The sequence below is a fragment of the Neomonachus schauinslandi genome, chromosome 15 (genome assembly GCF_002201575.2).
Source record: "Neomonachus schauinslandi chromosome 15, ASM220157v2, whole genome shotgun sequence".
Lineage (NCBI taxonomy): Eukaryota > Metazoa > Chordata > Mammalia > Carnivora > Phocidae > Neomonachus > Neomonachus schauinslandi.
Genome location: NC_058417.1, coordinates 47,423,866 through 47,442,119, shown reverse-complemented (window position 1 = coordinate 47,442,119; position 18,254 = coordinate 47,423,866). Strand labels below are relative to the sequence as shown.

General features: G+C 37.6%; 1 protein-coding gene across 1 annotated transcript in view; it reads right to left on the bottom strand.

The window, feature by feature from the left end:
• Positions 1-18,254, bottom strand: part of CEP112 (centrosomal protein 112) — a 409,030-nt gene that overhangs the window by 353,692 nt on the left and 37,084 nt on the right. The window contains exons 5-7 of the mRNA XM_044921845.1: positions 17,429-17,503; positions 6,461-6,508; positions 5,888-5,965 (exon numbers count right to left, since the gene is read on the bottom strand). Of these exons, the coding sequence (XP_044777780.1) occupies positions 5,888-5,965; positions 6,461-6,508; positions 17,429-17,503 (201 nt within the window). The remainder of the gene's footprint in view (positions 1-5,887; positions 5,966-6,460; positions 6,509-17,428; positions 17,504-18,254) is intronic.

Below are 18,254 nucleotides of genomic sequence, written 5' to 3'. Positions count from 1 at the left end.
AATACTATATCCAGCTAGACTGTCATTGAAAATAGAAGGAGAGATAAAAAGCTTCCAGGACAAACAAACACTAAAGGAATTTGCAAATACGAAACCAGCCCTACAAGAAATATTGAAAGGGGTCCTCTAAGCAAAGAGAGAGCCTAAAAGCAACATAGACCAGAAAGGAACACAGACAATATACGGTAACAGTCACCTTACAGGCAATACAATGGCACTAAATTCCTATCTTTCAATAGTTACCCTGAATGTAAATGGGCTAAATGCCCCAATCAAAAGACACAGGCTATCAGATTGGATTAAAAAACAAGACCATCGACATGCTGTCTGCAAGAGACTCATTTTAGACCCAAAGACACCTCCAGATTGAAAGTGAGGGGGTGGAAAACCATTTACCATGCTAATGGACACCAAAAGAAAGCTGGGGTGGCAATCCTTATATCAGGCAAATTAGATTTTAAACCAAAGACTGTAATAAGAGATGAGGAAGGACACTACATCCTACTTAAAGGGTCGATCCAACTAGAAGATCTAACAATTGTATATATCTATGCCCCTAACATGGGAGCAGCCAATTATATAAGCCAATTAATAACAAAAGCAAAGAAACACATGGACAACAATACAACAATAGTGGGGGACTTTAACACCCCCCTCACTGAAATGGACAGATCATCTAAGCAAAAGATCAACAAGGAAATAAAGACTTTAAATGACACACTGGACCAAGTGGACTTCACAGACATATTCAGAACATTCCATCCCAAAGCAATGGAATACACATTCTTCTCTAGTGCCCATGGAACATTCTCCAGAATAGATCTCATCCTAGGTCATAAACCAGGTCTCAGCCGGTACCAAAAGATTGGGATCATTCCCTGCCTATTTTCAGACCACAATGCTTTGAAACCAGAACTCAATCACAAGAGGAAAGTCGGAAAGAACTCAAATACATGGAGGCTAAAGAGCATCCTACTGAAGAATGAATGGGTCAACCAGGAAATTCAAGAAGAATTAAAAAAATTCATGGAAACCAATGAAAATGAAAACACAACTGTTCAAAATCTTTGGGATGCAGCAAAGGCAGTCCTAAGAGGAAAGTATATAGCAATACAAGCCTTTCTCAAGAAACAAGAAAGGTCTCAAATACACAACCTAACCCTACACCTAAAGGAGCTGGAGAAAGAACAGGAAATGAAGCCTAAACCCAGCAGGAGAAGAGAAATAATAAAGATCAGAGCAGAAATCAACAAAATAGAAACCAAAAGAACAGGAGAGCAGATCAACGAAACTAGGAGCTGGTTCTTTGAAAGAATTAACAAGATTGATAAACCCCTGGCCAGACTTATCAAAAAGAAAAGAGAAATGACCCAAATCAACAAAATCATGAATGAAAGAGGAGAGATCACAACCAACACCAAAGAAATACAAACAATTCTAAGAACATATTATGAGCAACTCTATGCCAGCAAATTAGATAACCTCGAAGAAATGGATGCATCCCTAGAGATGTATCAACTACCAAAACTGAACCAGGAAGAAACAGAAAACCTGAACAGACCTATAACCACTAAGGAAATTGAAGCAGTCATCCAAAATCTCCCAACAAACAAAAGCCCAGGGCCAGATGGCTTCCCAGGGGAATTCTACCAAACATTTCAAGAAGAATTAATACCTATTCTTCTGAAACTGTTCCAAAAAATAGAAATGGAAGGAAAACTTCCAAACTTGTTTTATGAGGCCAGCATTACCTTGATCCCCAAACCAGACAAAGACCCCATCAAAAAGGAGAATTACAGACCAATATCCTTGATGAACATGGATGCAAAAATTCTCACCAAAATACTAGCCAATAGGATCCAACAGTACATTAAAAGGATTATTCACCACGACCAAGTGGGATTTATCCCTGGGCTGCAAGGTTGGTTCAACATCCGCAAATCAATCAACGTGATACAATACATTAACAAAAGAAAGAACAAGAATCATATGATCCTCTCGGGCGCCTGGGTGGCTCAGTTGGTTGGACGACTGCCTTCGGCTCAGGTCATGATCCTGGGGTCCTGGGATCGAGTCCCGCATCGGGCTCCCTGCTCAGCGGGGAGTCTGCTTCTCCCTCTGACCCTCCCCCCCTCATGCTCTCTCTATCTCATTCTCTCTCTCAAATAAATAAATAAAATCTTAAAAAAAAAAAAAGAACCATATGATCCTCTCAATAGATGCAGAAAAAGCATTTGACAAAGTACAGCATCCTTTCTTGATCAAAACTCTTCAGAGTATAGGGATAGAGGGTACATACCTCAATATCATAAAAGCCATCTATGAAAAACCTACAGCGAGTATCATTCTCAATGGGGAAAAACTGACAGCTCTCCCCCTAAGGTCAGGAATGCGGCAGGGATGTCCACTATCACCACTGCTATTCAACATAGTATTAGAAGTCCTAGCCACAGCCATCAGACAACAAAAAGAAATAAAAGGCATCCAAATCGGCAAAGAAGAAGTCAAACTCTCACTCTTTGCAGATGATATGATACTTTATGTGGAAAACCCAAAACACTCCACCCCAAAACTGCTAGAACTCATACAGGAATTCAGTAAAGTGGCAGGATATAAAATCAATGCACAGAAATCAGTGGCATTCCTATACACCAACAACAAGACAGAAGAAAGAGAAATGAAGGAGTCGATCCCATTTACAATTGCACCCAAAACCATAAGATACCTAGGAAGAAATCTAACCAAAGGGGCAAAGGATCTGTACTCAGAAAACTATAAAATACTCATGAAAGAAATTGAGGAAGACACAAAGAAACAGAAAAACGTTCCATGCTCATGGATTAGAAGAACAAATATTGTGAAGATGTCAATGCTACCTAGAGCAATGTACACATTCAATGCAATCCCCATCAAAATACCATCCACTTTTTTTAAAGAAATGGAACAAATAATCCTAAAATTTGTATGGAACCAAAAAAGACCCCAAATAGCCAGAGGAATGTTGAAAAAGAAAAGCAAAGCTGGCGGCATCACAATTCCCAACTTCCAGCTCTATTACAAAGCTGTCATCATCAAGACAGTATGGTACTGGCACAAAAACAGACACATAGATCAGGGGAACAGAATAGAGAGCCCAGAAATAGACCCTCAACTCTATGGTCAACTAACCTTCGACAAAGCAGGAAAGAATGTGCAATGGAAAAAAGACAGTCTCTTCAACAAATGTGTTGGGAAAATTGGATAGCCACATGCAGAAGAATGAAACTGGACCATTTCCTTACACCACACAGAAAAATAGACTCCAAATGGTTGAAAGACCTCAATGTGAGACAGGAGTCCATCAAAATCCTAAAGGAGAACACAGGCAGCAACCTCTTCGACCTCGGCCACAGCACCTTCTTCCTAGAAACATCGCCAAAGGCAAGGGAAGCAAGGGCAAAAATGAACCATTGGGACTTCATCAAGATAAAAAGCTTTTGCACAGCAAAGGAAACAGTCAACAAAACCAAAACACAACAACAGAATGGGAGAAGATATTTGCAAATGACATGTCAGATAAAGGGCCAGTATCCAAAATCTATAAAGAACTTATCAAACTCAACACCCAAAGAACAAAGAATCCAAGAAATGGGCAGAAGACATGAACAGACATTTTTCCAAAGAAGACATCCAAATGGCCAACAGACACATGAAAAAGTGATCAACATCGCTCAGCATCAGGGAAATCCAAATCAAAACCTCAATGAGATACCACCTCTCACCAGTCAGAATGGCTAAAATTAGCAAGTCAGGAAATGACAGATGTTGGCGGGGATGCGGAGAAACGGGAACCCTCCTACACTGTTGGTGGGAATGCAAGCTGGTGCAACCACTCTGGAAAACAGTATGGAGGTTCCTCAAAAAGTTGAAAATAGAGCTACCATACGATCCAGCAATTGCACTACTGGGTATTTAGCCCAAAGATGCAAATGTAGGGATCCAAAGGGGTACGTGCACCCCGATGTTTATAGCAGCAATGTCCACAATAGCCAAACTGTGGAAAGAGCCAAGATGTCCATCGACAGATGAATGGATAAAGAAGATGTGGTATATATATACAATGGAATATTATGCAGCCATCAAAAGGAATGAAATCTTGCCATTTGCAATGACGTGGATGGAACTGGAGGGTGTTATGCTGCGTGAAATCAGTCAATCAGAGAAAGACATGTATCATATGACCTCACTGATATGAGGAATTTTTAATGTCAGGAAACAAACTGAGGGTTGCTGGAGTGGTGGGGGGTAGGAGGGATGTGGTGGCTGGGTGGTAGACACTGGGGAGGGTATGTGCTATGGTGAGCGCTGTGAAATGTGCAAGACTGTTGAATCACAGATCTGTACCTCTGAAACAATGCAATATATGTTAAGAAAAAAAAAAAAGAAGAAGAAGATAGCAGGAGGGGAAGAATGAAGGGGGGGAAATTGGAGGGGGGAGACGAATCATGAGAGACGATGGACTCTGAAAAACAAACTAAGGGTTCTAGAGGGGAGGGGTTGGGAGGATGGGTTAGCCTGGTGATGGGTATTAAAGAGGGCACGTTCTGCATGGAGCACTGGGTGTTGTGCACAAACAATGAATCATGGAACATTACATCAAAAACTAATGATGTAATGTATGGTGATTAACATAACAGTAAAAAATTTAAAAAATAATTTAAATTATATGCTCATGCTATTGTTTGGAATATCTAAGCAAAAAAAATCAATGTTCTTTGTGACATTTTATAAGTAGGGTGGTGAGAAAACCCTTTCATGTTGAAAATCACCAAACTGAAATTAAATTTTAAAAATTCTTAGAAGCATCCTCATTAAAATAAAAGAAAAAATAATGAAATATAAAATTATTTAATTAAATTTATTAAAATCATTAAATCTAAGTCCAATAACATCTTTCACATTTGTACATTTAAACTACCATTTACAAGTTCCATACATATTCATTATTCTCATTAATTTTGGTAATGACCCTGTGACATCAGTAATTATCCTCTCTTTAAGCAAAAACTAAACTAATATTCTTGACTTCCCTGGCTAATATGACTAGAGAATGGTAAAGGCAAGTTAAGGATATCGTTTTTCAGATTCCTAATCTATCACACCATACAGATGACCAAAGTTCTCGAATGCTGTCATAAGCAAAAATAAAAATAATAATGATGGCTTTCAAATTTCCTAGAATAGAAATTTTAAAAAGAAAATCATCAAATTCACCTTCATTTTATGTCTACTACATGTGAAGCATATAGGTACTTACAGACTATAAAATCTTCATACTAATCCTGTAAAGCAGGTATCTCCCAAATTAGACAAGGGGCAAGTATCTGTCCGTTTTCACAGAGCAAATAAGTCGGATTTAAATCCAGGTATTCTTTACTCCATAGTTTATGCTTTTAACTAATAAACAAATACCAGTAAACCTCTTGGATAATTCTGTTTTCAAATGACCAAAGAAAGATAGTATATTATGTTATATATCAATCATAGCATAGCTTAATTTAGCAGATCAATTTAAATAGTAGAAACAGTAAAAATAGTGAAACTAGAAGGCAGGATGGAGGGATTCGCTGAGGTCAAAGACACTGCTTCTGAAAACTGCCATCTCCCCAGGCCCCGACAAGCAGGAATGGATAGTCAGGAGACAGCCCCTCAGCACACTCTCACAAAGTGGGAGATGTACATGAAAAAAACAAAAAACAAACCTTACCTACCCTGCATCATTATTTTACATTTGTACCAAAGACAACCTCTCCCTACTGTGCATGATTATTCAGACCTGAAAACTCATACTAACAAAATACAAAAACTGTGTTCATTATTCGATATATCAGAAATATCTCAATCTTACCTCTTTCTCATGCATTCGAGAGAGTAGATGTTCATCATGGAAACAGCTGGATTTTCTCAGGTTGAATTTGGGAGTCATCTGTTGAATGAGTAAGAGTTATTCAATACTTTTTTGGCCTGCATTACCCTTAACCCAAAAGGAAGCTCTAAATTGCCTGAAGTTCATGCCAAAATAATACCAACATTGGAGAAAAAAGTGATTTATTCACTTGCAAGTGATAGGATTAATAAGACTGTTATGCCTCGTAATGTGTACTTTTGTTCTTTTCTGTAAATGACTTAATAATTACTTTATTTAAAAGTATCTGTCCATAAGGGGGCGCCTAGGTGGCTCAGTCAGTTGAGCGCCCAACTCTTGATTTCAGCTCAGGTCGTGGTCTCAGGGTCGTGAGATAAGCCCTGCACTGGACTCCATGCCCAATGTGGAGTCTGCTTGGGATTCTCTCTCCCTCTGCCTCTGCCCCTCCCCGTACTTGCACATGCACTCTCTTTCTCACTCACTCTCTCTCAATGAATAAAATCTTTAAAAAAAAAAACCTGTCCATAGGAAAAGTCCACTGAAATTCTCACCTACCAGAGAAACTGGGATTGGCTTCTGTCTCAGGTATCGAGGATTTTCTATCTGAAAATTTGAGATCGAAATTAATAATTTTATTAATTATTAATCATTATTTTTGAGTTTTAATTATTATTTGATAAAGTATAGAATTAAGCTGTTAAACAAAAATGTTTCCTATGTATCTTAATATTTAGTTTGTTTTAGGATCGGTATTGCATAATATATTTTTAGTAGCCCACTAACAAATAAAATATAAAACATAAACTTCTCTGCAGACAGAAATGCACCTTCGTGATCCTCTCATGGCCTAACTGCCAGCTTCATTCCCATTACTCCGCCCATCACGTTTCCTACTCCCAGAACCCTGGATGACTTACATTACTGAAATATGGTAGTCTTCCTGTGCCTCTCTACCTCTAGGCACCACTCTGTGCCCCTCTAACCCTACAAGCATGCACCTAGTCGTCTTTTAAGTCTCAATTTAATTACTAAACAGCCAGGCAGGTTCAGAGCATGAATGCTTACATTCACGTCCAGAATAACTACTGGAGTAGAGAATTCCTTTGGTACTCCTCCTGGATCTACCTTTCAGGTTCATCTACCCCCTCAGTACGCCCTGTATTCCAAGGACGCTAAATGACTTGTTTTACCTTTAAAAGCACTACATTCTCTCCCAAATCTGAGTCACTTACTCAAGACTCTTCCCCAAGAAATTTAATTAAGTTCCTCCTACTCAGATAGTACCCTTTTATAATCAAACATCTATCTTCTGTAAAAGAGTGTAAACTCTGAAAACAGACTATGACTGTCACAACCCAACCATCCCTAGCATCTACCACAGGGCCTGGCAGGTGATGGGTGCCCAACAAATACTCATTAAGAAGAAAGGAAGGGGGGCGCCTGGGTGGCTCAGTTGGTTGGGCGACTGCCTTCGGCTCAGGTCATGATCCTGGAGTCCCTGGATTGAGTCCCGCATCGGGCTCCCTGCTCGGCAGGGAGTCTGCTTCTCCCTCTGACCCTCCCCCCTCTCATGTGCTTGCTCTCTCTCATTCTCTCTCTCTCAAAAAAAAAAAAAAAAAAAAAAAAAGAAGAAAGGAAGGAAGGAGGGAGGAAGGGAGGAAGGGGCAAAATGTACCTGATCCCACCCTCTTATCAAGCTCCTAAAGTATCCTATGTATCTCTCATAGCACATTCTAAGTGTTTATCAGTATGTCTCCACATCTATTGTCTTTATGCACAATAAGTGCAAGGATAATGACTTCTCAATTTTTTATTTCTGGTAATTAGCACAATACCTAATCTGTAGTAGGCTTTCAAGGAAATATTTGTTGAATGAATATACTATATGATAAATTAGAAACACTGATTATTATCCCAACTATTTCATTCACAAATGAAGTGACAATTAAAAATCATTATCATGGAATTCTAATCTCTTGATATCTTAAACTTACACTTTACAACATAATCTCAGAATGTACAAGAATATAAATACAACACTAACCATGACTTCAAACTAGAATAACCGACAAACTTTGTCAAACATATTATCAGAATCTACTCCTCCAAAATCTCACTGTGTTTTCAAAAAGCTCCTCAAATGACTTATTATAGTTCATAATCATAGAACATAAACAATCCATACCCAAGTTGATAATAAAGATAAGGATGGATAAAGGACCAATTAATCAAAGAATACAGAGGCAATGAAATTAAAAATAGAACTGACTATTCATGTTTAAAAAACATAAAAGCCTCTATAGCAACAGATAAGATCTGAAGTTACTGTATTTTAGCACCTAGATAAGGCGTAATTTACAAAACAATTTTCTTTCGCCTGAAGGCTGATTCCTGTAAAGTAATGGCAACTGTCTGAATTTAATTTTCTCTCCCCATCCTCCAAACACCCATACAGATCAACAAAGAGAGCACATAAAAACACCCATCACCTATGCCTACATCATAACAAGGAGAGATTACTAAAACCCTCGATTCACATGTAAGTGGCCAAAGAAAGATCACAGATCAGCAGAATTAGATCCTGAGGCAAACCAGAGTGACAGCACGGAACAAAAAGGAAGTGCCTCAGCATCCTAGTGGTGTTGGAATATAAATGTCATCAAACACTGGGGCGCCTGGGTGGCTCAGTTGGTTAAGCGACTGCCTTCGGCTCAGGTCATGATCCTGGAGTCCCGGGATCGGGTCCCGCATCGGGCTCCCTGCTCGGCAGGGAGTCTGCTTCTCCCTCTGATCCTCCCCCTCTCATGCTCTCTGTCTCCCATTCTCTCTCTCAGATAAATAAAAAAAAAAAAAAAAAAAAATGTCATCAAACACTGACCTGTAGAAGGAGAGTGATCTACCTTTCCTGGGTCGTACAAAAAACCCGATGGATCAGAGTGCTGGAGACAGGAGAATCAAAAGAAGGGTGTGAGAAGTGTAAAGAACCAGAGAAGGTTCTTAGGAAGGAACCACTTCTGCAGTAGAGAGAGGCCCCTTGGGAGGAAGTTTGTCCATGATGGAGGGAAAGAAAGAAGGAGCTGAAGAAAAAGAACCATACAGAAACAAGAAAGAAGCAAAGAAGCAGAGGATGACAGGTCAAAAAGGCAGAACTTACTAAAGAAACTGAACTTCAGTGGAGCGGGAGAAGAAGGCCTGCCTAAACCAAGAAATAAAGTAAGCTACCCAAGCCATCCATCCCATACAGCCACTGGCTACTGCTTGTTCAAAAAAATCTAACATCAATAATCATGAACAACAGCAACAAAAAGAATCCAACATCCATAAAAACAGAAAATCAAAATCAAAGCCTGTCAATAGTAGGAATTACTTTTCTTCTATTTCATGGCTTTGAAAAAAACAGTAATATGGGCCTCGAAATAGAAGAAAACAGTAATATGGGCCTCCTTTGGCCTCCCCTGTGTCCAGCACTTTCATTCATTAGGTTTTTTTGTGCAACCCACTTGAGGTAGACCACTTTCCTGCAGGTCAATGTTTGATGATGTTTATGTTCCACCAGCGGGACAATAAGTATTCAAGTATAACTTCTAAATAATCTCAGGAAGTTCATAAAGAACACTACCAATAAAGACAGAAAATAGAAAGATATTAAACAGGAGCTGACCAAATAAGAGCTTAGCGAAGTTGCGAGATGCCAAATTGATACATAAAAGTCAGCTGCATTTCTGCAAATTAACAAAAATCATCTAGGAAAAGAAAATAATTTTACAGAGATATCATTTTTAATCACAAAACAATATATAATTCCTAAAAGTAAATCTAAGAAAATACACATAAGCTCTTTGTGGAGAAAATAATTCAGCTTTTTTGAAAAACATTAATAATGAAATAAATGTGAAACCATGTTTTTGGACAGTCTCAATATTGTAAAAATGACAATTCTCCTTAACTTGATCTAGTGACTAAATTTATCCAAACCAAAATCTCAATAGGGCTTTTGTAAAACTTCATAAGCTCATTATAAAATGTATATAAATAAATAGACAAGAATAGCCAAGACATGCCTGAAGAAAAAAAATCGAGGTGGAGCTGACTTACAAAGATATAATAAAACTAACAGGGCGCCTGGGTGGCTCAGTTGGTTAAGCGACTGCCTTCGGCTCAGGTCATGATCCTGGAGTCCTGGGATCGAGTCCCACATCGGGCTCCCTGCTCAGCAGGGAGTCTGCTTCTCCCTCTGACCCTCCTCCCTCTCATGCTCTCTCTCATTCTCTCTCTCTCACAAATAAATCTTAAAAAACAACAACAACAAAAAAAACCTAACAGTAATGAAGATAAGTCAATGGAACCAACTAGAAAGTACTAGAAACTCAAAAAATATGAGAACATGATTCATGAAAAATCTAGCACTGCAAATTATTGAGAAAATAAAGATGTGTTCAATAAGTGGGGGAAAAAATGAGATCTGATTCCTTCTCATACCACATATAATAAATTCCCAATGGATTAAATACTTATAATTAAAAGCAGAACCATAAAACCTTTCAGAAGACAACTTAAAAGAATGACTTGAGGTGCCAGGGTGGCTCCATCAGTTAAGAGTCCAACTCTTGATTTCACCTCAGGTCATGGTCTCAGGCTTGTGAGAATTGAGCCCCTTGTGGGGCTACATGCTGGACATGAAGCCTGCTTAAGATTCTCTCTCTCCCTCTGCCCCTCTCCACCCCACAGCCCTCCGCTCGCGTGCACGTGTGTGCACTCTCTCACACTCTCTCTCTCTAAAAAAAAAAAAAAAAACAAGAAAGAATGACTTTATGGCCTCAAAGTAGAAAAGATTTTTTAAACAAGAAATATAAAAACAAAAAGCATAAACAAAAAGGAAATTAATAAATTTAACTAGGAACTTCTCTCCAAAAAAGATATCATAAATAAAATGAAAAAGTAAGCCATAAACTGGGAGATGTTTGCACAAATGATCGGTCTCCAAAATGTGTAAAGAAGGTCTTTAAAATGTAATAAAAGAAAGAACAAGTTTTTTTAAATGGGAAAAACATGAAACACATTCTACTGATGAAATTTGAATGACTAATACACATATGAATATATGGGCAATCTTTTCAAAAATATGAAAATGTAAAGTAATTCCACAGTGAGATGGCATTTTATAGCCACCAGATTGGTATACATTAAAAATTTGACAATAAAAGTGTTCTAGATGGTGCACCACTGGTGGGTGTATGAATTAGTACATTCACTTTGGGAAACATTTATTAAGTAGAGATAATAATAAAACCCACTTAAATATCATACCAGAGAAAGGCACATTCTTTAGTAAATAACGCTGTACTATATACACAGCTTTTTGAAAAACAGAGGCAGCAAATTTCCAGCAGGCAGCAAAGTACACTCAATAAATATTTATTGTCTGAAGGTATATATATGAAAAGTAAGTAACCATTCTCTATTTTTGGAATGGAGAAAACCAGCCAAGAAAGTAAGTTCTTCAAAAATACACCCAAATCTGCAAATATATAAAACCCTAATTCATGAAGCAGAATTAAAGAGAAGGGGAAAAATAAAGGAAGGGGGAGACGGAATTCTCAAAGATGCTCAAGCTCTAATTAAGCTTAAAATTTAAAACCAAAAGCCAAGAAAACCATCTGTGACTTATTTTGACACAGCTCTACATTTATAAGCAGAGTACAAAATATTGGTTTAGCTAATTACAATGTAGCCTTTCAACTATGCAGAAGTGACTCCTGTTTCATCCTCTGCATCTTTAAAAGCCATTAAATACAGAAGTTAAAGACTCATTCTGTTACCATAAATTTTCTTGCTCAAGTTGACCAAAAAAAAAAAAGAAAAAGTCTATTATAATATTTAAAAGCAACAATGAACACTATAAACAAGTATAAATCTTTCTGTTGTTGTTCATTTACAATACATTGAGTTTGTCTCATAACCACTTTGAATATGTAATGAGAATTATCCATAGTAAAGCATGTTCTTGCGTCTATTTGGGAGAAATAAGCAATCTATTTTCTGATTTTATAACAGCAGCCAGATGTGCTTTGAAGTTAAATGTTCCCACTTTGTAATCCACCAGTAAATGGACTTGAAGCAATCTGTAAACAGTCTTAACATTTACTTTTTTCATGCTCTTTTGGAGAATTTCTTGTTCTCTCATAATACCTCAAAAAAGAAGACCACAATAAAGAATGTCCAAAATGGAAGATAAAAGGGATTTATGCGAAACATTAAAGTCTAACAAAATATTATAGAGAAAAGAAAGCCAAAAAAATTAAGTTCCAATAACAGGAATGAATCACATGACCAAATACTTCTTGTTTAAAGAGCAAATAGAATCACAGTAACAAAATATGTAATAGTTTAAACTAGACAGAAATACAGATATTTGAATGCCGGTTTCTAATGAAGACTGGCTTTTGACATTTTATTTTGGTGTTTTAGCCAATTTATTTGGTTACAAAGGGTTCTGTCAGATTATCTCTTTGGATTATTCAGGATTTTGGTCAAACTGATCAAATACCCTTATAGACTAATGTTGACCAATTAAAGATGTTCTATGATTCCAGAAAAATAGAAAGACATTTTATCTGATATTTTAGCTGCCTTAATAAAGGAAAGGACATTTTCAAGCAATATATTACTAGCACCACAACTAAAATAAATGTTTTTAAGTCATGGCATCAGTCAGAACTGCCAAAATTCTCTCAATAGCATAAAATAAATTCAGTCCTCAATGTCAAATCAATTATACTCCAAAATAATGTTTCTTAAGTCAACATTTTAGAACTTGAAAGTTTTTCCTCAGAAATAATACTACAAGTGGAGGCTCATTTGTTGGTTTACTTACATTTCAACAAACATTTAGTGAGCACAAATTAAATACAGATATATAAAGGCATAGTCCCTTGGCACAAGAAAAAGCAAATAAGCCAAAGGAACAGAATGGAAACAGACATGTACTACCACCTGATTTATGAGACAAATAACACTATAGTACGACAGGAATAGTCTTCTCAATAAATGGGAGTGTCACCCACATATATGTATAAGGGACAAAAATAAATCTTAACACCCTACCTTATAACTAATATACCCAAATCACCTCCAGATGGTATGTAATCTAAATAGAAAAAGTGGGGCGCCTGGGTGGCTCAGTCGGTTAAGCGTCTGCCTTTGGTTCAGGTCATGATCTCAGAGTCCTGGGATGGAGCCTCGTGTTGGGCTCCCTGAGGACAGGGAGCCTGCTTTTCCCTCTCCTCCCTGCTCGTGCTCTCTCTCACGAGCTCTCTCTCTCTCTCTCTCTCAAATAAATAAAATCTTTAAAAAATAAACAAATAAAATAAATAAATGAAATAAAACAACAGGGCTGGTAGGAGACAACACAGAAGAACATCTTCAGGACCTTTAAGATAGTCAAAGATCTTAAACAGGACATGTAACAACACTAATCACATAGTGAAAAAACAAGAAAATGAACTGCATTAAAATGTACATTTTCTGTTCATTCTTCTCAAAGACCCCAGTAAGAGATTGAAGGAAAGCAATAAAATAGGAGAAAATATTTATAATACTCCAAAAGGACTCTTACCCAGAATAGATACAAAACTCTTACATATCAATATGAAAAAGGCAAACAACCCAACAGAAAAACTGACCAAGGCACAAGTAGGCACTTCACTCTGAGAGAGGCCATCTAAACTGTCAATAACATCTGAAAGGTCACCTAACTGTATTAGTCACCAGGAAAAAACATATGAAAACCACATAATGCAATGTCACTAACCACTCTTAAGAATGACTAAATTTTTTTAAGTAAAAAAACATTAACTGACAATACCAAGGCCTGAAGAGAAAGTAGAGAAATGGGAGCTGGCCCTTGGCTGATGAGGATGAAAACTAGCATAGTCACCTCAGAAAACCATCAGGTAGTATCTGTATCAATCAGCTTTCTGCTACACAACAAATTACCCCAAATCTTCACAGCTTCAAACTACAACCATTTTATTTAGCTTGCAATTCTGTGGTGCAGCAAGTTGGGCAGCTCTTCTCCTGGAACCGCTCATCTCAAATTACTCTTTTGTCCTCCTCTTCCTCTTTTGTTTACTAGACCAGCGTCACAGCTGCCCCAGTGCCTGATTAGGACAGTTCCCAACAGGCCCCAGTGGGGAAGGCCCCAGTGAGTAGACCAGCCAGGCTTCCTACGGGGAGAGTTAAGGCACATTCCTACCTGCTAACACCTCACAGGCGTCCCCTAGCCCTTGACAGGAAGGTTCACCCCTCCCAGATGGCCCCTGGCCTCCAGGTGGGTCTGCCTGACTCTATGGTGCTGTCCACCCTCTGGAACTACCTGCAGGATCTGGGGGACACTCACTCCTGCTGACCTTGCCCAGCTCCCACTGCCTGTCTTGAGAACTATTCCTGCACAAATCCCACACTACTCCCAGATCCTGCTCTGGGGCTAAGGGGCAAAGAGTTCTCACTGTTCCATTGCTCCTGGTAGGGGTGAGACTGCAGTCAGCATGTGGACCCACAGTGGGAGTGGGCAGGTGACTAGGATGGAAGTCCCAGGAAAGTCCTCCTCCCAGCCCCCCACCAGGGCCTCAGAAAAAGAAAAAAGAAAAAAGAGAAAAATGTACATAAAGATAGTTAAGCATGAAATATATATCAATTATATTGACAGAGTAAGAAAGCTTCCCCAAAACTAAAGGTTAAAAAGCTTAAAGAGTAAGAAAAAAATATAGGAGGAAAATTTAATTGCTAGGTTTAATAAGTAAATCTCTACTTGAATTATGTATTCCTAAAAAAAAAAAAAACTAACACACTCCTGAAGAAAGAAAGAATATATTTGAGGGAAAAATGTATTTTTAACAAAAACTAAAAAATTCAAATTCTAGAACATCTAATGCATCTGAATGAAGGTGTATGAAAGTCATGCCAGCAATATAAAAAATGTACCCTTGGTGTAGAACACTAAAATTAACTACTATTAACTGATCATTCACAGGAAGAAAGAAAAAAAAATCCATCACACAAAACTAAAATCAAAGCAAACTAAAATCTAAGCTTTTTAATACAATGGATTCTTAAAGTATTCTACTGTGATCAAAAGATATAGTTCAGCCTGATTAATGTATAGATGTTATAAATATATACAAATGCAAGACTTTCATACTTTACACTGTTAGTGCACTCTTTGAACAACAGAACTGTGAAACAAAACCCAGGCACACCTAGTTTTAAGGCATTACCTCAAAATATTTTAGATGTTTTATTTTAATTTTATTATACAAATGAAAATTTTAATCCTCTGAACAGTTAAATAATCAGGCAAAGTACTGTGTGCGCTAAGAAATGTACATCAGAAGTCTCAAATGGCTAAGGCCAAAGGCAAGTTTAAAAGGATAGCCCAGAATTTCACTTTTCACTTTGATATTGCTTTCTGGCAAATATCAAAAACATTGTCTTTCTGGGGGATTTCCTATGCTCTTCTCCCACCCTGATAACTTGGCCTTCCCTTCAGGGGCAGCTTCCCCTCCGCCTTCAAACATAACAATGTGCTTCTTTTGACTTACTATTCCCCTCTTGTTACTAATTCTCTCTCTTCTCTTTCACTAACATGCTCCCAAAATGGCTAGGAGATTCATATTGCTTTAAATTCTTATCCATTCCCTACCTTCTAATCATGTCCCTTGCAGGAGTCAGCTGTCCTTACTCTGTCCCCTGAAGACTGGCCATCCAGCCTCTGGGTGCAGCCACCACCTCGAACAGCGTGACTACGAAATAGGATTCCAGCCCTCGAGTCTCATGAAGCTCCAAACCTTGACCTCCCCAGTTCGTCAGACCACCTCTTCAGTCTAAAAGGAAACCTGTAACCCTTCAAATGGATTCCAGTCTAAAAGGAAACTTGTAACCCTTCAGATGGATTCCCCCATCTGACAGTTAACTGACAGAGAGCCAATGTTCCCATTTCCTAGAAGGAAGCCTTTAGGTGCCCTTCCGGTCAGCTCACCTATCAGTCACTAGCATCCTTGACCCTCTTTGAAATGTCTTTTCTTTCAACACTTTCCATCTTCACAGAAATCACACTATTGTGGAGTTCACCACAAATACCAAAAAGATGATTGGCTCCCTTTCTCCAATTTCTATTCACATCTAGTATAACCTTCAAAATGCCACCAAGTCAATTTTCCGAAAGCACCGCTTTCATTAAAGACCATTATTAGTAGGAAGGGTTTTAGGTTTTTTAAAATAACAATCCCTAATGTCAGTGAAGAAGTAAGAAATAGACAATCCTCTACACTGCTGGTTGGAGAATAAACCGGTATATACCTTCTGGGGACAATGTACCAGGAAGGGATATAACCTGAGAAAGCAACCAAATATGTATACAAAGATTCTGTAGGGAATTTTAGTGCAGTATTACTTATATTAGCCACACACTGGGAGCAACTGAAATGTCCAAAAATAGCAGAATGCTTAAATAAGTTATGGAATACCCATCCAAAAGAAAAATTAGTGCTATTGTTAATATTCATATTTATAGAACTATTATAAAATTATAGCAAATTTAAAACAGCACATAATAGTATTTATGTTTTGTTTAAATTTTAGTTTTATAAATACACACAGGAAAAAAAAGGAGGGGAGAATATATATAGCAAAAGGTTAAACCATCTCTCAGTGTTAAGATTTTCAAACATACTTTATTCCTGATTTTCTATATTTTTCAAATTTTCAAATTACAAATTATTTTATTAATAACAAAATGCGATAAAAATTGTTCTAACCCCCTTTTCATTTCCTCAAAGCATTTAAACGGCATCATGTAAAGTGGACCGTGGAAGGAAAAAATAAACGTCCAGGGCTCACTATTGCCTAAAATGTAAACGCTCAACCACTCAATTTAGCATTCAAAGCTCCAATACAATCCAGCCTGATTAATGTTGCCCCCCTAATCCACTATTTAAGTCCCAAAGATCCAACTGTGACAGCTGACTTACACCACACACATTTCTTCATGCCTCTCTCTTCCTAGTTCTCCACCTCCACACCTATCTGGATACGTCCAGGCCCCTCTCGGTCTTTACCTGAAAACTGCTGCCCATGATGGCAGCTCATCCAGGAAATCTCCCAATTTTTTTAACTGAAATGACCTTGCTTCTCCAAGTCCTTCCCTCCCTGCCCTCCACTTTAGTATTCTACTTTCTAACTCATTTTAGTATTTTACCATGTACTATCTTCAATTATTATTTAACTATGTATGTGTGTATCTCCTATTTCACCAATAAGAAAGTCAGCTTGTTGAGGGCAGGGACTGTTTTTGCTTCTTTGGAATGTTCTTTCTCTTTCCTGTACTCAAAGTCCATCTCCCACAGTACTACCACAGTACTAAATGGCTGACATCTGATAATATTCACTAAGTAGAATTAGTTCAGATGTTTTCCAAATACAATTCTCCTACAGTGACATACATACATAAAGTACTTTTGTTTTTACCCCAAGATTCCAACTATTAAGGCGAGCTTCGATGTCGCTGTCATCCAAAGAAACAGCAGATTTTTTTGGAATGAGCTTCCTGAAAGACAAAAGACAAAAGAGAAGAAGGAAGGAAGAAATAAAGAAAAGGAAGAAGGGAGAGAGGGAGAGTGAGAGGGAAAAATAAAGAAAACAGAAAAGACAGAAAAGAGGACAAAATATATGTCATTCAGAGTAATGAGAATTTTGTGTGCTTTTCTGGTAGTGCTTTATTGCTCTCAAAGGAAAGGTTTATGTTACAGCTGAGCTAGAGTTCTCAATTCTAAGTAATGACTGTTTATTATAGCTGCTTAGGGCTATGAGGTGCCTTCACAATATATTCACACAGTAACTAGATTTCAAAAAAAAAAAAAACCACACATCAAAAGAATATCTTAAAAATTAATCCAGATTCTTCTAAGTTCTTTTACAAAAAGTTTTAATTGTGGTATACCACTTTAAAGGGGGGTGGGGAAACACTTGAAAAGATGAATTATTTATAATCCTTAAAATTAGTTAACAGGGAAGTTTGTGTTGATGTCCAAGAAGCTCTTTGTTCTTAAATTAATTCTTGTTCATACACTGAATATAAAGAGAAATAAGCTTTGGATTCACATCATGAGAATACAATTATGGTGAAATTTTACTTTTTTAAAAAATTAAAATTGCATGCTTTTTTCCCCTCCCATATAACTTATTATATTACACATTTATCAAAGCAGATTAAAACTTTAACTGAGCACAGACTAAAATCTGTGCCCAGAAATGGACAATGATCTAAAAGCTCTAAAAACTTAGAAAGGTAAAT